Genomic DNA, 27,492 nt, shown 5'->3' on the forward strand with positions numbered 1-27,492 from the left:
CAGCACAACTGGAAGAGTGTAATTGATGTCACCGAATTGTTCGTGTAGAAACTTTCAAAATGGTGTAAATTTGGCTATGTTTATTTTCACCAAAAAAAAGGTCCTCAAGGTCGAGAAGGGAGAGTGTTGATTTGTCGTCAGGTTGTTAACAAATGTCATAAAACAATATGTGTACTGACTGTTTAATGAGAAACTTTTTGTTCTGTAAACCTTCATCTAAAGTACGATAAAAACATTAAAAAAAAAAAAAAAAAGAACATGGGTTTCTTCTTGCTTCTTGCAGTCCCATCTTTATCCTGTGGCTTTAATCCTCATGGCGAAAGGTGGCTGGTCCACCTCCAGCCATTCACATTCCAGGTAAGAAGAGAGGAGGGTCAAACCTTCCTCTCTCCCTCTTCCCAGCAAAAGGAAAACTTCCCAGGAAAAGTCAGCCAGTGGGTTTCAGCTTACATCATTTTGCTTAGAACTGGATCACACGGCCACCCAGCTGGAGGATGAACACCTTTCTCCAGGTCACTTGCCACCCTAAGCAATAGTTGGACACAGGTGGAAATGAAGTGAGGAGAATGGATATTGGGTGGACAACCAAGATGGTGTGCCTCACCATGCATATGTGTCTAATAACTACATCTCAGCTACACCCAGCTCGCCCTGTGGCAATTTAGACAAGTTCACAAAACATCATCCTCTGCCTCTTGGTCCACACACCTCTTTCTGATCTCCTCCTCACCCCCGAGCCTAAACCTGACCAGGGATGCATCCAGGCTCTTCCATCAGGAGGAAAAAGCACGGGGATGGTGCTTGCATCTTGGGCGGGTAGAGAATCAAGCACACTGCTTCCCCTAAACTCTTCACCATAGTCTTTGTGGATGTTGAGTCACCATATACTTTAGTTTTCTAAGTGCTGTTGTAACAGAAATACCACAGGTGGTATCCCTTTCACTGACGGCCATGCCCGCAACTTTCTTTGGGGAACTTATAGGCGTATCTACAGAAAATAGTGCCTATGGCAAGCACTGAATTTGCGCCCATCCAAACGTCTGGCACCCATCTTTTAGATAACTTTACCATAATATCAGCTCACAAATACAAGTCAAGCTCGTTAATCTTTTAACACATTATGGCACTACATGAAAATTATAACTGCCTCTTCCTTGCTTTTACTGATGAGAATTGGTCTATAAGGTGCTCAAAGTCATTTTTTTTCAGTTTCTTCTCTTTCTACACTCAGCAGAGCAAGTTCATACAGTCTTCCCTGATCCATGGAGGCTCTCAGATATGAAAGTATAAGTTTTCACTTGCTGAATGATGTCTCAGAGCTGGTGATGGAAACTGCCATGGTTAATAGAAACTGCTCAGTGGGCCCGCCCCCCCCTTCAAGTGGCTCGCAGGGCACATGCCATACCTGTCATACCTTAGATATGCCTCTGTCAGGGAACCGCCCTGCCCCTAGTTACTGATGAAGGGATGACTGGGGAATCCTTGTTGTAGGATGTGGCCCTACTTTCCTTGGCCAGAGCTGACTGGGTCCAGATTCAACACCTGACCCAAGAGTAGTGAGCCAGATTCTCTTTCTGTCTCTCTCTCTCACACACACACAAACACGCTCATCTTGAACTAAGAAAAAGCCAATAATATCATGGGGAGGCAGAAGCTATGATAGGTCACATGGAGCTGATATGATGAGGAAGCAGAGGACATCCATTGGAGAAAATGAGACGAGAGAGACCACGGAGAAAGATCATTAGGGATGATAGAGAGTTCCCGCAGGCAGCAGCTTCTGTCCTGAGATTTTCCAATTTCAATTCATGGATATTCTTTTGCCTCCCTTTTCTACTCTGGGGCTACTAGAAGCAAGGAGAGGCAAGAAAGGATCTTCCTCTAAAGCCTTCAGAAAGAACATGGCTCCGCTGGCACCCCGAATTCAGCCTCCAGAACTATAAGACAATAAATGTGTGTTGTTTCACTTAGGGGACACAGAGCTTCTGTTAGGGGTGATGGAAAAATTCAGGAATGGTTAATGGAGATGGTTGAACAACGTGACGAACATATTTAATGTCACTGAATTGTACATGTGTTGTTTTCGTTGTTAGGTGCCATCAAGTTGGTTCCGACTCATAGCGACCCTATGTACAGAAGAACGAAACACTGCCCGGTCCTGCGCTGTCCTCATAATCACTGCTATGCTTGAGCCCATTGTTGAAGCCACCTTGTCAATCTATCTCGTTGAGCCTCTTCCTCTTTTTTGCTGACCCTCTACTTTACCAAGCATGATGTCTTTCTCCAGGGACTATTCCCTCCTGATAACATGTCCAAAGTTATGTGAGACAGAGTCTCACCATTCTTGCTTCTAAGAAGCATTCTGGCTGTACGTCTTCCAAGACAGACTTATTTGTTCTTTTAGCAGTACATGGTATATTCAGTATTCTTTGCCAACACCATAATTCAAAGGCATCAATTCTTCTGTCTTCCTTATTCATTGTCCACCTTTTGCATGCATATGAGACGACTGGAAACATGTACATGTGAAGCTGGTCGAAATGGCAAATGTTTTGTTACTCATGTATTTACCACACACACACATACACAAAGATTTCTGTTGTTTAAAGCCACCCACTTTGTGGCACATTCTCACAGCAGCCCTAGGAAACGAACACAATTGACAGATGCTAAGAAGATGAAAAGCAGCTTGAATGGGTGTCCGTTTCTTGCAATGGAAATAACCTAAAACAGCCAACACAATAACCCAGAGAGGAGAAGTGACTTGTTTGTGGTCACCCAGTGCTATAGATTGAATGTGTCCCCCCAAAATATGTGTTGGAATTCTAATCCCTGTACTTGTGGATGTAATCCCATTCGGGAATAGGGTTTTCTCTATTATGCCAATGAGACCATATCAGTACAGGGTGTGTCTTAAGCCAATCACTTCTGACACATACAAAGATAGGATTAGGCACAGAAGCTAGCAAGCATAGATGGGGGAAGACAGATGTCACATCACATGAAGATCACCAAGGAACTGAAGAACAGAAGCTGAAAAGAAACAAGGACTTTCCCCCAGAGCAGACACAGAAAGAAAGCCTTCCCCTAGAGCCAGTCCCTAAATTTGGACTTCTAGCCCCCTAAACTGTGAGAAAATAAATTTCTGTTTGTTAAAGCCACTCACTTGTGGTTTTTCTGCTATAGCAGCACTAGATAACTAAGACATCCGGCAATTCAATGAGTGACACGGGGAAAGAGGCCACACGCAGAGTCCACTTCTCCTCACTTTATTTCTGGAACCAGATTAGGGTCACAAGTGCAGAGAAGGGATAGACCCTGAGCCTGAGGGAGGAAGCACTGTGGAGACTAGTCATTCTGAGAACTGTCCTCAGGATCCAGCTAGACAGACAAGGTCAGTGCACGGTCAGAGAAGGGGTCTTCTGACTCCAAGAGACATTCAGGGGGAGGGGGGTGCTGGAGAGATCAACATCCTTCAGAAGTAATGGAGGTCTGGGAAGAGTGTTGGGGTTCCTGTAGGAGTGGGGACTTGCGGTGGTGGAGAGGGGAGCTGAATGCTGGGTCCTGGGATGACTCATGAGTTCTTTCGGATGGTGTCACGGATCCACTTGGTGAACTGGCAGAGGTTGGTGTAGACGCCGGGACTATCACAGGGGAAATGTCCCCAGGACACGAGGCCCTGCAGCATGCCATTGCAGACCACGGGACCCCCGGAGTCACCCTGTGGCAGAGGGAGAGGGGAGCAAAGAGAGAGGCAGAGATGTGGAGAGGTGGAAGGAAGGAGACAGGAGACTCCAGAGAAATGGAAATGGACAAGGAGAGCAAGAGACACGGACAACAAAGTGGAAATTACAGAAGAGACACAGAAAAAGAGATGGAGACAGAGGTAAAAAGAGAAAAAGACAGAGAGGAAGAACGATATGAATATGTTACCACAAATCCAACCTTTAGAAACCTCATTTGCCCTTCCCTACCCAACCCCTAAGGTCTCTAGGTGGCACAAACAGTTTTCACTGGACTGCTAACCTAAAAGGTTGGCAGTTCGAACCCACCTAGCAGAAGAAAAGGCCTGGAGATCTGCTTCCATTAAGATTAGAGACAAGAAAATCCTATGGAGCAGTCCCACTCTGTAACACTTGGGGTTGCCATGAGTCGGAATGGACTTGATGACAACCAGTTTTTCTCCAAACATCTCCATTTCTGACCTTGCCTCTCAGCATCTCCTTTCTTTGTCTCTATTCCCTGTCTCTGTCTGTCTCCCTCATCTTGTGTGTCTCTGTCTCTCTCCATAACCCTTTGTTCTCCTCTCCAGCCTTTGGATGCCTTGTTTCTCCTACTGCACACTCTCCTCCTTCCTCCCTTCCTCCCTTCCTCACAACTCACCCATCCTCAACTCAAATCCAACCTGTACTTAAATCTCACTTTCAAGAGATGCAGCTCCCTGCCCCTAGAGAAGAATCTCTCAGTCTCAGCACTGTTGGCACTTGGGGACAGATAGTCCTTTGTTGTAGGGGCTCTCCTGAGCATTGTATGATGTTTAGCAGCATCCCTGGCCTTTACCCACTAGATGCCAGGAGCATGTGGCAATCAAAAACTTCTCTAGACATTGCCAAATGTCCCCTGGGGGGTAAAATCAGCTCCAATTGAGAACCATTGTCTTGGACTAATTTGAATTGCTCATAAAATAAAAAACAAACAAACAAACAAACAAAAAGACCCTGTTGCTGTCTAGTCGATTCTGACTCATAGCGACCCTATAGGACACAGTAGAACTGCACCATAGGGATTCTAAGGAACGATTGGTGGATTCGAACTGCTGACCTTTTGGTTAGCAGCCGGGCTCTTAACCACTGTGCCACATAGCAACCCTTTAATTCCACATAGCTCTGTAACTATTGCGCGCCATCGAGTCGATTCCGACTCATAGTGAACCCATAGGACAGAGTGGAACTGCCCCATAGGGTTTCCTAGGCTGTAATCTTTACGTGAGCAGATCACCAGGTCTTTTCTTCCACGGAGCTGCTTTAACCATTGCACCACCAGGGCTCCTTTATCTCTGTAACTACCTTCCTATAATAGTAATACCATTCTTTACTATCATTTATTATTTATGTTAAGAAGCCCTGGTGGGACAGTAGTTAAGTGCTCAGCTGCTAACCGAAAAGTTGGTCATTTGAACCTACCAGCTGCTCTGTGGGAGAAAGATGTGGCAATCTGCTTCTGTAAAGATTACAGCCTAGGAAACACTATCGGGCAGTTCTACTCTGTCCTAGAGGGTCTTTAGGAGTCTGAACCAACTCGACAGCAACAGGTTTGGTTTTATGGTTTTTCTGTGAATGTGTTGTTTTTTTTTTTTAATTGTGGTGAAAACATATACAACAAAACATATGCCAGTTCTACAATTTCTACATGAGTCGGAATCACTTGATGGCCATAGGTTTACTATGTTTTATGCAAAATATGAATAACCACGTGTGGAGTCCCTGGGTAGTACAAACAGTTACTGTGCTCAACTGGTAACCAAAAGGCTGGAGGTTAGAGCCCACTCGGAGGTGCCTCAGAAGAAAGGCCTGGAGATCTACTTCTGAAAAACCAGCCATTGAAAACCCTATGGGGCACAGTAGCAGAAACTGGTTATAACCTGGTATCAATTAAAAGGAAGCTTAAGGACCTGGCTTCTTTCCCCACTAGCAGACACAGTTTCAAGGAGGAAGAGCTTGGCTGCCTGGACATCTACATTTTTACTTTCTTGTGGTTGAATTTTTCTGATTTTTTTTTTTGTTGTTGTTATTTAATATCCTTGCAGAGTTCCCCTGTCTTTCTTTTGGGAGGCAGTTAGTTAACTACTTGGAGCCTTGGTTCCTCGTCTGCAAAATGGGGCTAATAATAATGATTAAATGAGTTAATAAATTGACGCATGTAAACTACTTAAAACAGTATCTGGGAATTAATTAATTAGCTGCATTATTATAATATTAAGAAGCACTGGTGGCACAATAGTTGAGTGCTTGGCTGATGACCGAAAGGATGGTGGTTTGAACTTACCCAGCAGCTCCGTAGAAGAAGACCTGGTGATCTGCTCCTGTAAAGGTTACAGCCTAGGAAACCCTATGGGACAGTTCTACTCTGTTTCATGGGGTCGCTAAGAGTCAAAAATCTACTCGATGGCACCTAACAACATTACTGTATTATTAGTATTGTTATTATTTCTTGCCTGTAGTAGCTTTTAATGGCCACACTTAGAACATACCCAAGTACAAAAAGGCAACTTGAGGTCCACAAAAACAAACAAACAAAAAACCTAGTTGCCATCAAGTCAATTCTGAGTAGAACTGTGCTCCACAGGGTTTCCAGTAGCTGACTTTTTGGAAGTAGATCACCAAGCCTTTCTTCCAAGGTGCCTCTGGGTAGACTCAAACCTCCAACCTTCCGGTTAGCAGGTGAGCATGTTAACCATTTGCACCACCCAGGGACTCCCTACAATAACAAAGTATTAACTAACTTTGGATACCCAAAAAAACCAAATCCATTGCCTTTGAGTGGATTCTGACTCATAACGACCCTATAGGACAGAGTAGAACTGCCCCATAGAGTTTCCAAGGAGCGCCTGGTGGATTCGAATTGCTGACCTTTTGGTTAGCAGCTGTAGCACTTAACCACTATGCCATCAGGGTTTCCAAAGAAACACTAAATTATTTAAAATGTTGGAATTCTACTCAGATGTGCTTTCTTCTTCTGATAAAATTCCCTCCACCCTGACACTCCGTGTCCACTTATAGGTGTGTGTGCCTATGGTGTTAAGCGGGGGCAGAGATGAAATTTCCTGATAGAAAGACCCGGTAAGTTGTTGCAATTGTCACATCTGTAAAATCTTTGGAGTCTGAAGCTCTGCTTGAGCCCAGGGTTTGTTATTGTTAATTCCTGTCAGGTCGATTCCAACTCATAGCGACCCTATAGGACAGAGCAGAACTGTTCCATAGGGTTTTCTAGGCTGTAATCTTTATGGGAGCAGATCCCCAGGTCTTTCTCCCTCAGAACCACGGGGTGGATTCTAACCGCCGACGTTTAGGTTAATATTGTTGTTGTTGTGTGCCAACTCATAGTGACCCCATGTGACAGAGCAGAACTGCCCCATAAGGTTTCCTAGGCTGTAATCTACAGGGTTGCTATGAGTGGAATTGACTCAACAGCAACAGGTTTGGCGTTTTTTGGTTTAATCTTTATGGAAGCAGATCGCCAGGACTTTCTCCCAAGGAGCAGCTGGTGGGTTCAAACCACCAATCTTTCAGTGACTAACCGAGTGCTTAACCACTGTGCACCCAGGAATCCTTTGTCACATAGTCGGGGTTCAATTTATGTTTTTAAATGAATGTTCCTCCTGCAGGTGCCACCAGGGTTGCCAGGGCCTGGAGCGCTACCCTGGACAGCCTGGTTGGGAACTGCATCTCCCAGGCCCTGCAGGACAGTTTCCCGCTACAAGTGCCCCATGTTCTGGCCAAGTGTCCAGACTTCTTCGCCCTAGCCTGGTGCTGCTGCTCACTGGTAAGGAAGGGCCAGAGACTGGATGGGAAGAGGCAGGGAGCTGGGGTGGGAAAGGCTTGTTGGGTGCTGTCAAGTCATCTTCAGCTTATGGTGACCTTATGTCTTACAGAGTAGAACTGCCCCACAGGATTTCCTAGGCTGAAATCTTTATGGGAGCAGATCACCAGATCTTTTTCCCCTGGAGTTGCTGGTGAGTTTGAACTGCTGACGTTTTGGTTACTGAGCTACTGAGCACTTGAAACATGACTAGTCTGAGCTGAGATGTGCTGTCAGTGAGTGGTGCAAATGGTTAAACATGCTTGGTGCTAACCAAAACGTTGGTGGTTCGAGTCCACCTGGAAAGGAAGGCCTGGCAATCTACTTCCGAAAAATCAACCATTGGAAACCTTATGGAGCACAGTTCTACTCTGACACACACAGGGTTGTCATGAGTCAGAATTGACTCAGCAAGTGATTTGGTTGGCCAGTGTGAAATACACACTGCCTTCCAAAGACTCAGTACAAAAACAAAAAAAAGAATTCAAAATATCTCATTCATAATTGTTTGATATTAATTACGTTTTGAAATGATGGTATTTTAGATATGTGAGGTTAAATAAAACACCTTACTAAAATTAAGCTCGCTTGCTTCTTTTTACTTTTTCAATGTGGCTCCTAGACAATTCAAAATTACCTCTGTGGCTAACATTATATTTCTATCAGACAGAGATACCCCAGAACACTAACTCCATGAGAACAGGGGTCCAAACGGTTTTCATCATCACTGAATCCCCAACACTTGGCACAGTTGCAGATTACACAGTTCACACTTAGTGTGTATCTGCTGAGTAAATGAAGAAGTCTCAAATTCTCACCTGGCAGGAGTCTCTGCCCTTCTCGTCTCCGGCACAGAACATGGTGTGGTCTATCTGGCCTGGGTAGGCCTTCCTGCACCTCTTGTCACTTAGCACAGTGATGTTCAAGCACTGAAGGACCTTGGGGAAGTTAACTGTCCAACAGAGACACACAGATCAGAACTACAATGAGAGGTGGAGAAAGACAGGGCAAAAGGAAGGCAGACACGAGCAGGCATTAAGAGGGACCTGGGAACTCACTGTGGAGGCTGCTGGTTGTTCCCCATCCAGATACCGTGCAGGTGGTCCCGGCAGATGGACAATGGGAGGAGATTCTGATGGGCTGGATGTTCTGACTCTCATAGACTTTCCTGCTCATCTTAATAAGCATGAGGTCATTGGAGTGGCCAGGGTGAGAGTAGCCAGGGTGGGGAATGGATTTGACCCCTCGGAGCTTCCGCTGCCCAGATTCATAGACAGATGGCAGGGAATGTCGACCAAGAAGGATGCTGAAAACGCTGAAGAAGATGGTTCGGATCACCCCCCCACCCTGATCACTACTCCCAAATCCAGTGACAACCCCAGCCCGAAACCTAGTCCAGTCCCTCCACCCCATCCTCAACTCCAGTGCCAACACCATTCCCAACTCCATCTTTATTCCCAGCCCCATGCCTATCCCCACCCCAGTCACATCTTTATCCCCAACCCCATGCTCATCCCATCACCAGCTCTAACTCTAGCTCTAATTCTTTCCCCACCCTAAACCATCAACATACACGTTCAACCACCCCAAATCCAGCCATCCTCAACCTGAAATCCAACCATCTGCAACCCTATCCATAACTCTGACCCTAACCCCATCCTCAACTCTGTCTATCCCTAATTCCGTCTGTATCCCTACCCCCAATTCTAGAGCCAACCCTAATCCCATCTCCATCCCCTAAACCATCAACATATACATTCCCAACCCCAAACCATTCCATCCCATCCCCAACCCCAACTCCTATCCCAGCGTTAATCCTTCCCCCCACTCCCAAACTATCAACATATACATTCCCAGCTTCAAATTCATCCATCCCCAAACCGATCACTAACTCTCACCCCAACCCCATCATAAACTCCATATCTATTTCCAATCCGGATCCTATTCCTAACCCCATCTTTATCCCTCCCCCCTTCCAATCTCCAATCTTCCAATCTCTATACTAAACTATACCTAACTCCCATTCCCTACCACAACCCTCTCCCCAAGGGAACCCCAACCCCACCCCATTCTCCTCCCCAGCTCCATCCCCAACTCTACCTCTCCTGCTCCATCACTCCTGGTCCATCCCGGCCAGACCCTCCCCTCCACGCCCGCTATCCCCCATCCAGCCCTCCCCAACTCCTGTCCAGCCCTGGTCTTGGAAGTCCCCACTCACTGCTTCCTGCAGTGGGCAGCCGTGAGCAGCCACCGAGGAGCCACCAACACTGCGCCGCAGTACAACCGGTTGGGTTTCAACAACAGCGCCGCCTGCCATTTCTGGGAGTGTGCCTCGCAGTCGGACCCGTTTATGATGCGGATGCTGGAGTCGTCCGCTCGAGTGTCTTCCTTAGCTCCAGCTCGAAGGTACTGGATATTCCCCGAGGGCCCGGTGGGCGAGGGATCATCGCAGGAAGCATCATCATTTGCCAGAACAGGCCCTGGGGACGGAACATGGGTGGGGCGGGGCTCAGAGGCCAAAGGTGCAGCCCAGAGCTAATCTAGCCTTCGGGGCGGGGCTTGGGCTCAGGGGGTGGGCCTTAGCTCAAGACGCAGCACCAGCCACAACATGTGACTTCCCTAAGGGGGCGAGGCCAAGGTTTTAGGGGCAGGGCCAGGGTTCTGTGGCGGAGCCTGGAGAATAAGCGCCGAACCAACGAAGATTGAGGCTTAGACTTGAAGGACAGGGTCTGAGTTCAGGTGTTGACACTGAACTCTGGACTTCAACGATTCCTGAGAGTAGCTAAAGCTCAGAGGGTAGGACCTAGCTGCCATGGAGTTGATTCCAACTCATGGCGACCAATTGTGTGTCCGAGTAGAACTGTGCACCACAGGATTTTCAATGGCTGATTTTTCAGAAGCGGATTGCCAGACCTTTCTTCCAAGACATCTCTTGCGACTAGTGGACTCAAACCGCCAAACTTTTGATGAGCAGCCAAGCACATTAACCAGCTGCACCACCCAGGAACTCCTAGAGGTTTGGACAGGGGGAGAGTAAAATTGAGTTCAGGAGCCCTGAGCAATCTCAGGGGCAGAGCCTGGGAAGGACCTGAAACCAGGGCTTTAGGAGTGGGGCCTGGGCTTAGGAAATGGGGTCAGGCCTCAGTAAATGAGGTCAGGACTGGAACTGGCAGAGCCTGAGATAGGGGAGTGGCTTGGAGTGGACTTGGGCAGAGCCAAGGCCAGGGTCACCTGGGAGACTCGATCATATAATGAGCCCTAATTTTGAAAGAAGGAGCCCTGGTGGTGCAATGGTTGAGCGCTAAACTGCTAAGCTAAAGGTTAGTGGTTCAAACCCACCAGCCCCTCCGCAGAAGAAAAGACCTGGTGATCTGCTCCCATAAAGATTTCAGCCTAGGAAACCTTATGAGGTAGTTCTGTTCTGTCCTACAGGGTCGCTAGGAGTAGAAATCGACTCTACGGCACACAACAGCAACAAAAAAAAACAACTTGAGAAGAAACCCTGGTGGGGCAGTGGTTAAGAGCTCTGCTGTTAACCGATAAGTTGGCTGTTCTAACTCACCTAGCAGCTCCGTGGGAGAAAGACCTGGCAATCTGCTCCCTAAAGATTAGCCCACTGCTGTCAAGTCGATTCTGACTCATAGCGAGCCTATAGGACAGAGTAGAACTGCCTCATAGGGTTTCCAAGGCTGTGAATATTTACAGAAGAAGATTGCCATATCTTTCTTGGGTGGAGCAGCTGGTAGGTTCAAATCGCCAACCTTTCTGTTAGCAGCCCAGTGCTTAACCACTGCTCCACTAATGCTCTTCCATAAAGAATACAGCCTAGGAAATCCTGTGGGGCAGTTCTACTCTGTCACATGGGGTCAATATGAGTCAAAAATCCACTTGACGGCACACACAACAACAAAAACTTTGGAAAGGGAGTGGGGAGCTGGGCTCTAGAGGCTGACTGGCAAGACGGGTGGGGGGTGAAGCCTGGCCAAAAGGGGCAGGCCATAAAGAGGGGGTCTGACTGGGGAGGCACAACGCTAGAAGGGGGTCCCTGACTGTAGACTGTTTGACTTTGGGGCACGGTTGAGGGGTGGAGTCAGAGCTCATGGGGCCCTGTGAGGGTTAGGGGGACAAAACCAGGAAAACAGCTTAGCTTGGGGTTTCGCATGGAGTGGGAGAGCAGGGCTGCTTTTTCTGAATTCCCAGACACAAATGTGCCTCCCGCATGCCTCCGTCACTACCCTCCTCTTCCACACAGACCCACAGACAGATACTTTAGCCACCCTACTCAGCGACCAGTCACCCCCGCCCCTTCCCCTAGTCTGCTCGCTGGTTCATAGTCTTGCCAATGAACAAGAGCAGCAAAGCCCTGGCACCACCTTCATTCACACACACATTCCAAGAAATGCGCACACAGCCACCATCACAGATACGCACACATGCCATTACAAAGGGAGACACCCATGGTGTCCACAGGGACAGCTACATGCACAGCTCAGGTGTGGGGTACACACTTGGGGACCACGGTAGATACAGAAAGTCTCACGTGAGATCACACACATGCTCATGATGTGTGTGCATGCATGTAGAGACTGCCGCACACACATCTGCACACAGGCATGTTGCTGGTTACATGGCGACAAGATGACTCTCGGTGGACGTTTGCACCCCCGTACCCAGTATGTCACAATGCAAGTGACCAGTTGTTGTTCCTTGCCGTCAAGTCAATTCCAGCTCATGGCGATCTCACGTGTGCAGAGTACAACTGCTCCATAGCGTTTTCAAGGCTGTGACCTTTCAGAAACACATCACTAGGACTTTCTTCCAAGGCACCTCTGGGTGGGTTCAAACCACCAACCTTTTGGTTAGTAATCAAGCACTTAACCGATTTCACCACCCAGGGACTCCACATAGAGCCACGCATGATCTTAAATGTGCCTACACCCAATCACACAATCATACATATGGCCTCAAAGGGTCAGTCACAGACTTGATATGGGAAAAAGCACTCACACACACACACAGCTACCCACATACACAATCATAGGGTCATGTGTAGTCACACACACACAATTACCAACACAGCCACCTTCAGTCACTCTGGTGGGCGTGCGTGCACACACACACACACGCGCGCGCACACACACACACACACACGGTATTATACGCACATGGGGAAAGCCCCAAAGCTGCACACCAACACCCAGCCTCGCACTGACAGTTATAAATAACCAAAAAAAAAAAAACCCAAAACACAATTCTGACTCATGGCGACCCCATGTGTTGCAGAGTAAAACTGCTCCATAGGGTTTTCTTGGCTGTAATCTTTACAGAAGCAGATTGATGGGTATTTCTTCTGTGGCACCGATGAGTGGGCAATCTTTCTGTTAGTCTAGTGGAAATGCAAAATCAAAACAAAACAAAAGCGTTGCTGTCTGATCCTATAGGACAGAATAGAACTGCCCCACAGAGTTTCCAAGGCAGTAATCTTTACTGAAGCAGACTGCCACATCTTTCTCTTGAGGAGTGGCTGGTGGGTTCCAAGCGTAGATCTTTTGGTTAGCAGCCAAGCTGCTTAATTACTGCACCACCGGGGCTGCTTCACACACACAGACAGTCACCTAAAATCCCAAACACAGTTAGCCAGCATTCACACGCAGGGGTTCGACTACCTGTGACTCTCAGAATCAGGGCTGCGATGAGGGCGCACAGCATCCACGTCCAGCCGGGTCGTGCTGTAGCCATGGCCACCACACCTAGGGGGAGGAGAGGCCCAGGTGATACTGGGAGCCCTCAGCCCACTCCTGTTTCCTGTTCTTCCCATTTCCCCCAGACAGAGGGGCTGAGAACATTGCCCCATCCACCCAGGGACTACAGAGTTCTTGCACCTTCAGTGAGGGTGAGAAGTGGGGGGCTAAAGAGGGAGGTGGAGTGCATCGGAGACCAGCGGCAGCTGTGGGGATGCCTCTACACTCCCCTCACCAGCTGAGTCCCTCAAGCCTCACTTGCCACGTTGCCCAGGTAGGAGGTGGGGAGTCGGTTCCCAGGTCAGCCAGCAGACCTCTCAGGCTTGCCCTGTCCTGCTGCCGTCGCTGCCTCCTCCTCCTCGGCTCGGGCACTGGGCCTGGGTTATAACCACCCACTGGTCCCCGGGGCACATTCCCGGGTGGTGAGGCGCCCTACCCAATCTTAGCAATCACTCCTCCTGCATCCCCCCACCTCCGCCTCCAGAGCACCCCCATGCCTCGCCGAGCGCCACTCCCTACCGCCCGAGCTCTGAGGGATGGGGAGTGGTCTGCAGAGGTAGACTCTCTCCTCCCCGGCCTCCTCCAGCCTCGCGTCTCTGGCCCTTCATCACTTCTGGGTCCCCCTTCCTGGAGCGAGGAATTTTTTTAAAATTTAATTTCCTCTCTGTGCCTCACGCTCATTCCCCCTTTCTCTGCTCCTGTTCTTACTCATCTTTTCACATCTCTGTTCTTCCAAACCCTCCCTTCTCTTTGGTGTTTTTCCTCTGATCTGAGTCTCATTATCTGGCAGCTACCCAGTATCTCTTTTTGGCTTTTTCTCTGTCTCTCTGTCTCTCCCTCCTCCCCCTCTCTCTTTCTTTCATTCCCCCTCTCTCTGGGTCTCTGTCCCCCTCTCTCTGGGTCTCTGTCCTCCTCTCTCTAGGTCTCTGTCCCTCTCACCCTGAATTTCTGTCCCCCTCTCTCTGAGTTTGTCTCCCTCTCCCTGAGTCTCTGTCCCCCCCCCGTCTCTGTCCCCTTGTCTCTGTGGGTCTCTGTCCCCTTCTCTCCCTGAGTCTCTGTCCCCGCCCCCGTCCCTGTCCCTTCTCTCCCACTTTGTTTCCCTCTCTCTCACCCCCCTTTCCTTCCTGTGTCTCTTGTCTTCTGTTTTTCCGTGTCTCTACGTCTTACTCTTTATCTCTGTCTCTGTGATTCTCCTTCCTTTTAATGGTTCTGAGCGCCTTATTTATTAAATATACCTTAGAATTCTCAAGACTTTCATTTTCCCTTCTGCTTTATTATTATTATTTTTTCACATCTTCATTGAGTTATAACTGAGGTACAATAAACTGTGCATATTTAAAGGGTACAATCTGAGTTTTGACATATGTATATATACCCCCACCAAATCATCACCGCAATGAAGATAATGAACATACCCATCACCCCCAAAAGTTTCTTGGAGCGCTTTTAGAAGATTCTCTGATTCCCTTTTTTTTCTGCATCTCTGTCTCTTTTTGTATCTTTCCTCCTGTCTATCTTCTGTCTCTCTTCTCTGTGACACTGATCCTTCTCTGTTTCGCTCTGTGTTTGTATCATTCTCTGTGTGTCTCTCTTGCATTCTCTCCCGCTCTCTCTCCATTTTTCCGTCTTGTTTCTTTTTCTTTGTTCCACTCTCTCTCTTTTTCTTTCTCATTTTCTTCCTGCCTCTCTCTCGCTCTCTGTCTCTCGCTCCCTCTCTCTTTCCATGTCTTTCTGTCTCTCTTATTTCTCTTTCTCTGTCTCTTGCTTTCTCTCTCACGCTCTCTCTCTTTCGTTCTCTTCCCCTTCCTCCCTCCTTCCCTCTCCCTACATTTCTGGCTCTGAGGATCTGTATCTCTATGACTTTCAGTCTCTTTGTCTCTGTCTCCCGCTCCCTGCATTTTGGCCAGATGCTACTTTGCAGAGAGACCCCTCAGCCCCCTCTTGTGCTCCTCACCCTGGGTTAGGGATCCAGTCTGGGCTCGCCACTCCCTCATGGGAGCCTCAGCCTGGCTGTCCAAGCCAGGTGCCAGGTGTGTGAGAGAGTTGGGCAGGGCCACATGTTGATGGGGCAAGAGATCCAGAGGTCAAACTGGGGCGGGTGGCTCCTTGCCCTTTGGGAAATGGGGCGTTGGGTGGGGACAACAAAAGGTAGATTCTCCCCTCTGAGTCCTGGGCCATCAGGGCTGCCTCTCCTGATTTCTCCACTCTGGGTTGTCTTTCTCTCTGTCTGCTCCCAATGTTGTCTCTCAGTATCTGACTTTAACTTTGTCTCCAAGGCAGTTCCCAAGGGGATATAAGTGTCAAACTTTCATTCAATACATATTCACCGGGCACCTGCTGTGTGCCAGGCTCTCATCTAATCGTGAACAAAACTGGCAAAGATGCCCGAAGATGCTGCCCTTTATGAGCTCACTTTTCTTACGGGCAGGAACCTGGCCATCTTGCTCACCTCTATAATCCAGCACCTGTAAAAGGGCAGGTTTTAGAGCCCTTGAGGGTGGTTTTTTTCTTCCTTTTTTTTTATTGTACTTTAGAGGCAAGTTTACAGAACAAATAGTTTCTCATTGAACAGTTAGTACACATATTGTTTTATGACATTGGTTAACAACCCCACGACATGTCAACACTCTCCCTTCTCGACCTTGGGTTCCCTATTACCAGCTTTCTTGTCCCCTCCTGCCTTCTAGTCCTTGTCCCTGGGCTGTTGTGCCTTATTAGTCTCATTTTGTTTTATGGGGCTGTCTAATCTTTGGCTAAAGGGTGAACTTCGGGAGTGACTTCATTACTGAGCTAAAAGTGTGTCTGGTGGCCATATTCTCAGGGGTCTCCAGTCTCTGTCAAGTCAGTAAGTCTGGTCTTTTTTTGTGAGTTAGAATTTTGTTCTACATTTTTCTCCAGCTCTGTCCGGGACCCTCTGTTGTGATCCCTGTCAGAGCAGTCAGTGGTGGTAGCTGGGCACCATCTAGTTGTGCTGGGCTCAGTTGGTGGAGGCCATGGTAGCTGTGGTCCGTTAGTCCTTTGGACTAATCTTTCCCTTGCATCTTGTTTTCTTCATTCTCCCTTGCTTCTGAAGGGATGAAACCAGTGGAGTATCTCAGATGGCTGCTCACAGGCTTTTAAGACCCTAGACGCTACTCACCAAGGTAGAATGTAGAACATTTTCTTTATAAGAGGGTGGTTTTAATGCACAGGAAACACACACACACACACAATAAAACAAAATCTATTCCAAAGTTTTTTTATTTTAATTTTTTTATTTAAATGAATTAATTACATTTGTGATGTTGTGCAACCACTGTCTATTTCCAAAACCGAAACTCTACTCATTAAGCAATAGCTCCCCATTCCTCCCTTGATCTGTCCCCGCCAACACACACAAGCCCCTGCTAACCTCTAACTGACTTTCTGTCTCTATGAATTTCCTTATTCTAGATGGGTTAACACAGTGGCTGCAACAATGGGCTCGAACATAGCAACGATTTTGAGGATGTGCAGGACCCAGCAGTGTTTCGTTCTGTTGTACATAGGGTCGCTATGAGTTGGAAGCAACTTGATGGCACCTAACAATGACAGATATTTCTTATAAGTAGACTCATACATGATGCCTGGTAAAATAGGTGAGAAAATCTATACAGTGAAGGAAGCCACTAATCAGGGGTACACAGCTAGTAAGTGGAAGAGCTGGGATTCCAACTCAGGTTCTTCCAGGCTTGTAACTACTCCTCGGTAGGCAGACATCAAGGCCATGGAATAAGTAGAGATGGGGAGTTGCTTAGAAGGAATTTCCCCACGTTCTTTTATTGGTGGGGGTAGGACCTTACTCTATGCCTTTGCTCACCCCCAGTGATGCAAAGACGGGGCTGGCGTAGAATCAGGGAGAATTTGTGTTCTCCTGTCATTACTTTTATTAAGCATCAAGGATTAAATATGGGCAGGTGGGAAGGGAGGACAAGGTCCTGGTCGGAGATATTCTGGAGCCAGCCAGTGGAGTTGGAGGTCAACATTTGAATGCCTCATGGCAGCGTCTCCTGGCGTTAATGGTTTTTTGGATCCAATTGAAATATCTGCAGATGTTGGTGTAGACTCCTGGCTTATCCTTTGACCCACAGGGGATGTTGCCCCATGATACTAGCCCTCTGGGACGGCCTCCACACACTAGGGGACCCCCAGAATCACCCTGTGAAGAAAAGAGAGAGAGTCAGATACAGAAACCCAGAGACAGAGAGTGAGACAAAGAGACAGAAGGAGACACGAGAGAGAGAGAGAAATAGAGACACACAGAGATGGAGGGAAAGACACAGGGATAGAGAGAGACAGACAGACAGGCAGTGAGACACACACAGTCACGGACAGAGAGAGATGGAGAGAGGCTGAAGGAGATACATGGAGAAACAGAGAGACATGAACACCAAGATCCAGAGAGGCATAGACAGAACAAGAGAAAGAGGCAGAGTAAAGGTTAAGGGTGGAGACCAAAAGGTGGGGAGAGAGGCAAAAGTGCAGAGATGGAGATGGAGAGACAGAGAGAGAAAAGGCAAGAGAGAGGGGTGAGAGACAGGAAGGGAGAAGGGGGGAGAGAGAGAGGAGGGAAGGGAAGGAGAGATGGAGAGAGAGAGAAAGAGCAAGAGAGAACAGATATATCTAAAGATACTGGCAAAATAGCCCAAGACCCTGAGGGAGACAGAGGCAGGAAGATACTGGAAGAGACATAATACAATAAGACACAGGAGAAGAGAGGCAGGTGAGACAGACCCAGGGAGAGAAGATGTGCATTCTCTCCAGGGGTACCTCTCTACCTCCTATCCTCAGGTCAGTCTCAGAAAAGGTGCTTGTGGGTCTGTCATTTCTCTGCATGTCCTTCAGTGCACTGGAATCAGTTTTGGCATAAAGAGGAGAGACACGATGGACAATGATGGAGGAAACTCAAGTTAAAGGTATTATAGAGTGCGGTGCAGCCTTTTCTCTCTCCATCTAAGGTCCCCCTCCTCCCGAGCTTGGCTGTTTCCAAGCAGGACTTGTGGGGATCTGTCTGGGGAAGAGAGTCCCTGGGTTAGCATTGGCTGCTAACAGAAAGTCCACCCAGAGATGTCTCTGAAGAAAGCCCTGGCAAGGTACTTCTGAAAAGTCAGCCATTGAAAACCCTATGGAGCGCAGCTCTACTCTGTCACACGTGGGATCACCATGAGTCAGAATCAACTTCACGGTAACTGGTTGGTTTAAGAAGGAAGTCCCTTTACACCATCCATCTGCCTCCTTATTGTGTCTCTCCTCCTCCATCCTTGTGTGTGCATTTCCTTGTCTCTGGTGACTATGTCTTTATATCTCTGCCCTTCCCTGTTGTGTCTCTCTGTATCGTGATTGAGTCTCTTTTCCTTTTTCTACCTCTGATTTTATCCCAGCCTGGCTATAAAGCTGTATTTTAGTCTGTGTCTCTCTCCCTCTTCATGTCTCTGGCTATATTTTTGTATCTCTGGCCTTGACGGAGTGCAATAAGTTGAATGGAGGTCTCACAAAATATACATCTACTCAGGACCTGTACATACAACCTAATTTGGAAAAAGGGTTTTTGTAGCTGTAATTAAGGATTTGACATGAGATCATTCTGAATTGGTTATTGATAGCTGCCACGGAGTTGGTTCTGACTCATGGTGACTCTATGTGTGTAGAGTAGAACTGCTCCATGGGGTTTTTAAGGCTGTGACCTTTTGGAAGCAGATTGCCAGTCTTTTCTTCTGAAGCACGTGTGGGTGGGTTTGAAAGACCAATCTTTCAGCTAGTAGTCAAGTGCTTAATTGTTTGAGTCACCCAGGGACTCCTTCCTGGATTAGAAACCACCAAACCAAACTCATTGCCATTGAGTCAATTCCAACTCATAGCGACCCTATAGGGTGGACTCTAAATCCAATGACATGTGCTTAGGAGAGAAGAGAAGGGGAGAAGATACCAATATATCCAGAGAAAAAGGCCATGTGAAGGTGGGGGCGGAGATTAGAGTGATGCTGCCACAAGCCAAGGACCACTGGGAGCCACCAGAAGGTGGAAGAGGCAAAAGATTCTCCCCTAGATCTTTTGGAAGGAGCATAGCCCTGCCTATAGTACCTGCACAACTGGGAGAGGGTAACTGCCTGTTTTCTTAAGTCACCAAAACAAAAAAAAACAAAAAAAAACAAACCTGTTGCCATCGAGTCAATTCCGGCTCATAAAGACCCTAAAGTCACCAAATTTGTGATAATTTGTTACAGAAGTTCTAGGAAACTAACACACGGTGTATCTGGCAGGTCCTGGTTGCCTCACCTGGCAGGAATCTCTCCCATACTTCTCATCCCCAGCGCACACCACGTTTTGGGTGATCTGGTTAGGATAGGCACGCTCACACTCTTCATGAGGCACTAGGTTTACATGTGCACACTGGACGGTGTCAGGGAAATTACCTGTAGAGAGAAATGGACCAGGCTCATCCTACACCCTGCTCTTCCCATATTTCCTCTGTGCCCTCTCTTGTGGTTTTTTTCTAGAAGTCCCCCCCAACAATCTTCCAACCTCTATATATCCTACCCTGACCCCATTGGTCCACATTTCCCATTGGTTCCCTCTTCCTATTAATCTCTCATTTTTAGACCCCATTTCCATCATCTCTGCCTCCAGACTGGTCCTTTTTTCCATCATTCTTCCCTCCCCTATTGGCCTGTCTTCCTCAATAATCTTTTTTTCTCCATAAGCCCTCATTTCCTGTTGTTTTCCCCTTTCTTTTAGGTCCTGCCTTCACTTTTTTCTCTTCCATTGGTCTTACCTTCTTCAATAGTTCCTGCTGATCTATAGGACTCTCTTTATCCATTAGTCCTTCCTCTGTTGGACCCCTCTTTCTCATTAGTCTTTCTTTCATTGGCTCCTTCTTACACATTAGTTCATCCTGATTGGTCAGCACTTGCCCACTGATCCTTTTCTAACTGGCCCCTCCCTTTCCCATTGGCTCTCCTTTCCTATTAGCCCTCATCCAGTGGTTCACCTCCCTTACTGGCCCTTCACTCACAAGTCCACCTCCTTCAGTGGTTCCTGCTGATCTATTGGACTTGTTTCTTCCACTAGTCCTTCCTCTAGTGACTCCTCTTAACCACTGACCCTTTTCCCAATTGATCCCTCACCCATCAGCATGCTCTACCCCATTAACTCTCTCTACATGCCTCATTCAGTTGGCTATCCCTGCTTTATTAGTGTCTTCTCCTCCATTAATCACTCTTCCATCACTTCTTGCTCATTAACACATCCTGACTGATCCCTTTTGACCATTGGCCTCCTTCCTGATTAGTTTCTATCCTCTGATTTTCCCTTCCCATTGACCCTTCATTATGTGCCCATCTCTGCCATACCATTCACCCACCAGTCTACATTCCACTCATTGGCCTTCCTTCCACATTGGTCCTCCCTCTCCATTGACCCTTCACCCATTGATACACTGCTTCATTGGTTCTTACCATTAGTCCACTTCTCCTATAGCCCTTCACCTTGCCCATGCCCTTTTAGCATTGGTCCCCCCCCCCCATGGCCCTTCACCATTAGGCCACCTCCATCATAGCTCCTCACTCACTGCTCCACTTTCCTCATGGTCCCTCAACCATTGGTCCACCTCCCCCAGGGCCCCTCACCCATTGGTCTACCTCCCGCATGGCACTTCACCATTGGTCCATTTCCCTACTGCCTTCACCATTGGTCTACCTTCCCCATGGCCCTTCATCATTGGTCCACCTCACCCATTGGTCCACCTTCTCATGGCCCATCACCCATTGGCTGGCTCCCCCTACTGACCATCAGCTGTCTTGCCCCAGCCCAGGATTTGGCAGCTGGTTTGGCTGGAGAAGCAGTCCCTCTCCAGGGTCAGTGGCCTGATGAGGTCAGAAAGATCTGCTGGTCGCGCCAAGTGCAACAGCATGATGTCTTGGTCATGGCTGTCGCTGGAGTAGCCAGGGTGGGTCACAGTCTGGACAACAGAGATCTGCTCTGAGAGCTCTCAGTTTGATGAAGGTTGTGCTTCCCCAGGAAGACCTGAAGATTCCTGGAAAGGAGGAGGGCTGGGTCTTACCTGGAGCCCTTGGGCTGCAACTGAGGCTCTAACAGTGGGTTAGCCTGCTGTACTATGAATCATGTGACCTGCTCCTCCCAAAGTCTTCCCCAGCTCAGTAAATGACAACTCCATCCTTCCAGAGTAATCTTGGTGGTTATTCTTTTTTTTATGATTAAAAAAATTATTGTGATGAAAATTTACTTAACAAAACATATACCATTTTGACAAATTCCACTTGTACAATTCAGTAACATTGATTACACTCTTAAAGTTGTGCAACCATTCTCACAATCCTTTCCCAAATCATTCTACCACCATTAACATAAACTCAATGTCCCCTAAGCAAAAACTCCCACTTTCCCCTTCCTCCCACCCCTGGCAACCACTAATACATCTTTGATTTCTATATATTTGCTTTTTTCATGTAAGTGAGATCATACAATATTTTTCCTAGGGGTTTCTGTTTATTTCATGCCCCACATTCAAGCTGTCCAGAAATCCTTTTGGCTCTTCTTTAACAGTATATCCATAACCTGATCATTTCTCATCTCCCCTACTGCTACCATCTTGGTCTGAGCCATCTTCATTTCTCACCTGGCCTACAGTAGTAATTTCTTCATTGGATTCTCTACTTCTGCCTTTGCCCCCTTGCGTGCCTATTCACCATGCAGTATCCAGAGATAATTTAAAAACATAAGTTGGTCCTGTTCCTTCTCTGCTCAGAACCCTCCCAAGGCTCCCATCTCACTCAGAGTAAAAGCCAAAGTCCTCACCAAGGCCCACAGGACTCTGAGTCATCTGTACCCATCGTCTCTCAGATATTATACCCCTCACTCTCCCTTTCTCCTTCTGCTCCAGCCACACTGGCCTTTCGAGATGTGAAAGAGAGAAGCCAGCAGAGAGACATGGGGGACCTCCTACCATCAAGAATGAAGAACCAGGATGGGAGCACCATCCCTGCCCTGTGCTGAGAAGCCCCTAGCCCAGAGGAAGATTGATGACAAGGACCTCCCCTAGAGCCGACAGAGAGAGAGAGAGCCTCCCCTGGAGCTGGTGTCCTGAATTCGGGCTTTTAGCCTCATAGACTGTGTCTTAGGCATCTAGAGCTGCTACAGCAGAAAAACTACAAGTGGATGGCTTTAACAAAGAGAAATTTATTCTCTCACAGTCTAGTAGGCTGTAAGTCCAAATTCAGGGCATCAGCTCCAGGGGAAGTCTTTCTTTGTTGGCTCTGGAGGACGGCCCATATCATCAATCTTCCCTTGGCCTAGGAGCTTCTCCATGCAAGAACCTCAGGTCCAAAGGACACACTCTGCTCCCACGAGGTCCCCATGTCTCTTTGCTTCCTTCTGTCTTTTATATCTCAAAAGAGATTGGTTTAAGACACTATCTAATCTTGTAGATCTCATCAATATAACTGCCACTCATCAATACCATTATATCATAGTGATAAAATTTACAACACATACGGAAATCACAATCACAAAATGGAGGACAACCACACAATACTGGGAATCATGGCCTAACCAAGTTGACACATATTTTGGGGGAGCACAATTCAATCCATGACAGACTGTGTTAAAGTCATCCACTTGTGGTATTTCTGTTATAGCAGCACTAGATAACTAAGACAGCGGCCAAGCTCTTAACCACTGCGCCATATGTATGGTTAAATATTTGTTTATTTTATAGTCTCTCTGTTGCCCATAGCAGCACTGTCCAATAGAACTTTCTGTGAAGATGGAAATGTTCTGAAGATGGAAATGTTCTATACCTGTGCTGTCAGATACAGTGGCCACTAACCACAGGTGACTACTGGACACTTGAAATGTAGTCCATGAATTTTTAATTTAATTTAATTTTAATCAGTTTAATTTCAATTAACCACATGTAGCTAATGGCTACCATATTAGATGGCACAGCTCTCGAATGTCAAGGTGAGATTTTTATTTTGCTCAGATACAGTATCCCCAGTGCCTAGAACAGTGTCTGGCACATGATAGGTGTTTGATAAATATTTGTAAAATAAATCAAAAAGACACTCCATTGCTCAAAATTCTCCTATGGCTCCCCATTGCCCTTCAGATAAAGCCCAAGTGCCTCAGCCTGGCATTTGTGGCCCCAAATGATCTGGTCCCACCCACTCTTGAACTTTATATCCCACTACCCTCTGCCCTCCAGTGAACTGGTAACTTTCTTTTCTTAGAAAGAGCAATTCAAGTCTTTGGAAACGAACATGAACAATAGTTCCCACTATTGTCTTTACATTTCCTCTGCCCTGCTCTTTCCCCCTTCTTTAGTTAGCTACCTTTTTCATTTTTCATGTCTTGGCTTGAATGTCATCTCATAAGAAAGACCTTCCTGATCCTCCTTCATCTAAAGTAGATTTTCTTTTCTCTCATGGAACCATCCCTGTTCTTTTCCTCCTTTGGGCTTAGGGTAATTTGTAAATACATGGTTTTCCAAGGGCTTGTTTGCTTAAGAGCTATCTTTCTGCACCTTCTTATCGGTCCACCTTCCTTACTGAAAGGAGGTGTGTGTGCGTCTCCCACTCATCACTGCATCTCTAGTACTCAATGCAATACCTGACACTTAGCGGGTACACTTAATCAGTGTTTGTAGAATGAATGAGTAAGAGTAGTGGGAACCATCCCACGTGTCCCTGAGCTTGGGAGAGACCACATTCGGGGTGTTTGAGTCCATGACTCTGTATGACCACCCCCCCCAGTAAGAAGTGGCACGTGTTCGTTTCCAAAGACTTGAATTGCCCTTTCCTATTTCTCTGAGCCTCAGTTTCCTCATCTGCAAAAATGGGGGTGCTTATTGTAGGGCTGCTGAATGCAACACATGGCCCATAGTTAGGACAGAACAAAATGGCAGCTGTCATTAATATATCTAGTTAATATATTACATTATATTGTATTATTTTATCTATACAATATATCAGGGGCAAGTTTGCCTCCTCTCTTTTCCTCCCATACTATATGCCAGTGGCCATCAAGTCGATTCAGACTCATGGTGACCTCATGTGTGTCAGAGTGGAACTGTGCTCCATAGCATTTTCAATGGCTGATTTTTCCAAAGTTAATCACCAGGCCTTTCTTTCAAGGCACCCCTGAGTGGACTTGAACTTCCAACCTTTTATTTAGCAGCCAAGCACGTTAACCATTTGCACCACCAAAGGACTTCCCAATACTATATAGTATGATATAATATAAAGCTAGTTAATAATATAACTAGTTAAAATTAATATAACTAGTTATTATTAGTCCCTCAGGGTTTATTCCTGGGCCTTTTTCTCTCCTCTATCTATGCCCCATACTTGAATGACCTCATCTTTGATGAGGTTCACGACTTTAATAGCAACTGCTTTCTGATAACATCTTAATTTTTACCCTGTGTCCATGACTCTGCATGATGAGACTCCTCCCTCCACAGTGAGAAGGGGCAACTGTTGGTTTCCAAAGACTTGAGTTGCACCTTGCTACTTCACTGAGCCTCAGTTTCCTCATCCAATTTTACCTTCACCTCTACCCCGCTAATTTCTAACCACCTACCTAGCATCACTGCTTGGACATCTCCAAGCCATCTCAAATTTACCTTGGCCGAAACAAAATATCTGATGCTTCCCTGCCCAAACCCAACCTGTTTCTCTTTCCGTCTCCCCCAGCTCAAAGCAAGACACAATAACACACCCACTTGTTAAGGCTAAATACCTGGAAGTCAGCTTTGCTCCCTCTCTTTCCCTCCCATCCTACATCACCAAGTGCTGCTTGCTTAGTCTCAAAATATGTCTCAAGGTTTTCAACTTCCCTCCATTCCTACTCCTAACCACCCTGGTCCAAGCCACCATCTTGTGTCCTTAGGTGACTACAACAGCCTCCACATAGATCCCCTTGCTTCTACTCTTGCCCAGTCTACTTTCCATGTGGCAACAGGGTGCGGTCAAAATGTAAATCAAACAGTGCTGCTCCCCATTGCACTTAGAATTAAATCCAAATGCCTCACCCCTCTTTACAAGGCTTTGCATAATCAGAGTCCCTCATTAGAAAGTAAGTTCATGAAAGTGGCAAATTTCCTTGTTTCATTCACTGATGTATCCCCAGGGTCCCAACCAGTGCCTGGCACATATTAAGTACTCGATTAAATATTGACCAAATGAATGAGGCTAGCAGATGGCCTCCTGATGGGACAAGGGGATGTATTTGTCACCTCATCCCTGAAATCTCCAAGACACCCTCAGGATCTAACTGCAACCACTCCCCACACACAGCGTAAAGACTCACGGTTTTTTGCAGTGGGCAGCAGTGAGAACCCACTCTCTGTGAATGAGGACCCCGCCACAGAGCAAGTGGCCTGAGTTGTAGAGGGCAGCTTGGTAGGGGTGAGAACTCTTCTCACAGGATGATCCCTGCACCAACTTATTCTCCTCTGCCCAGGCTGAAGGAGAGAGGGTCTGAGTCAGAGAGGAGGTCTAGACTCCCAAGGTGAATGAACCCCAATCTCATCTTAACCATCAAGATCATCTCCATCTTAGCTCCCAAATTTATTCCCGTCCCCATCCCCAAACCCAACCCCATCCACAACCACTTTCCTAGTTTTGAACCTGTTTTATCCCCTTCTTCATCCATATCCCCATTCCCAAAGACAATCTCATCCTTAAATTTTTCCCTGTATTCAAACCACCCCCATCCCCTTTCCCATCTTTATCCCCATCCTCAAAACCAACCACATCCACAAACTCTTCCCCATCTTCAACCCTCCTCTCCCTTCTCCATCTATGTCCCCATCCCCCAAACCAATCCTATCTACAAACTCTTCCCTATCTTCAAACATCCCTACCCATCTGTATCCCCATCCGTAAACCAACCCCATCCACAAACTCTACCCCATCTTCAACTTTCCTCCCCCCTTCTCCATCTATATCCCCATCCCCAAAACCAACCCCATCCTGAAACTCTTCCCCATCTTCAACCCTCCTCTCCCTTCTCCGTCTATATCCGCATCCACCAAACCAATCTTATCTACAAACTCTTCCTTATCTTCAAACCATCCCTCCCTGTTTGTATCCCATCCCCAAAACCAACCCTATCCACAAACATCTTCAACCTTCCTCCCCCTTCTCCATCTATATCTCCATCCCTAAAGCCAACCCCGTCCTCATATTCTTCTCCATCTTTAAACCGACTTGCCATCTATTTCCCTATCTGTATCTCTATCCTCAATCCGATCTCTTCCTATCAACAACCCCGACCCCAAACCTCCTCCATTCCCATCCCATTTCTTCCCACCTGCTGTGATGAGAACCAGTGTTACACTCAGCATCTTCATAACCATTCCTAAGAGAGGAAGCCAGAAACTCCACTAGTCAGTGCCTCAGATTCCACCCAAGAATCCTCCCTCTTCTTCTCCCTGGCCTGCTATGCTCCTCTGACTCTTGATTTATGTCCTTCTCATCTAGGCTCCTGATGTCTCCTTTCCTCAACCCATGTCTTCCCTCTGAGGGAAGGCAGTCTTCAGAGAAAATCTGGAGCCACATTGGTTAACTCACAGTGTGATTTTGATTAAATCTTTCTATTTCTCTGGGATCTCATTTGCCTTCCTAGTAACAGGGGGAGGTTATCCTAGACAGACCCCTAGCTTTCTTCCCGCTCCAAATTTTTCCTCTGCACCTTGAATCTGTGCTCACCTGGTCACCCACCCTTACACCTGTAGGTTCTGGAACACGGGTGTGAGCTGGGGACAGGAGGACCTTACCTGCTGGGAGCTGGCTGCCTACTGGGTGAAACATAGTATCACAGGCAGAGAGGGAACCAGAGAGAGTCAGAAACGCAGGGAGCTACAAGAGAAAAGGGACTCGGAAAGCAGAGAGGACACCTCAGAATCAGAGGCAGACAGAGCAGGTGAGAGCAGAGGATGGAAGAGCTGCAGGGCCCAGGGCTGTGAGGGACTTCTCCCTGGAAGAGTCCAGTCCTGTTCCCAGACGCTCCTACTGCTTTTAACCCCTGTCTCCCCAGGTCCCTGAGGCAGGCTGACTGGTCCCACCCTTTTCCTCTTTACCTAGACATACATTCCTACCACCCCAATGGCCCTGCCCCTGATGACCTCCTGAAA

The 27,492-nt window shown here is 47.3% G+C and overlaps 1 protein-coding gene across 1 annotated transcript; it reads right to left on the reverse strand.

Annotated features, from left to right (window-relative positions):
- Nucleotides 1-3,533: 3,533 nt before the first annotated feature.
- KLK5 (kallikrein related peptidase 5) lies at nt 3,534-26,715 on the reverse strand. The gene is given in 12 exon segments (XM_004381717.2): nt 3,534-3,721; nt 8,397-8,530; nt 8,637-8,893; nt 9,797-10,058; nt 13,245-13,328; nt 15,733-15,784; nt 17,332-17,496; nt 19,614-19,750; nt 21,123-21,323; nt 21,326-21,369; nt 25,665-25,818; nt 26,670-26,715. Coding segments are annotated over 12 exon segments (1,683 nt in total). The 3' UTR covers nt 3,534-3,574.
- Between the last annotated feature and the right edge of the window lie 777 nt (nt 26,716-27,492).

Source organism: Trichechus manatus, unplaced genomic scaffold, assembly GCF_000243295.1.
Source record: "Trichechus manatus latirostris isolate Lorelei unplaced genomic scaffold, TriManLat1.0 scaffold00087, whole genome shotgun sequence".
In the NCBI taxonomy this organism is placed as follows: domain Eukaryota; kingdom Metazoa; phylum Chordata; class Mammalia; order Sirenia; family Trichechidae; genus Trichechus; species Trichechus manatus.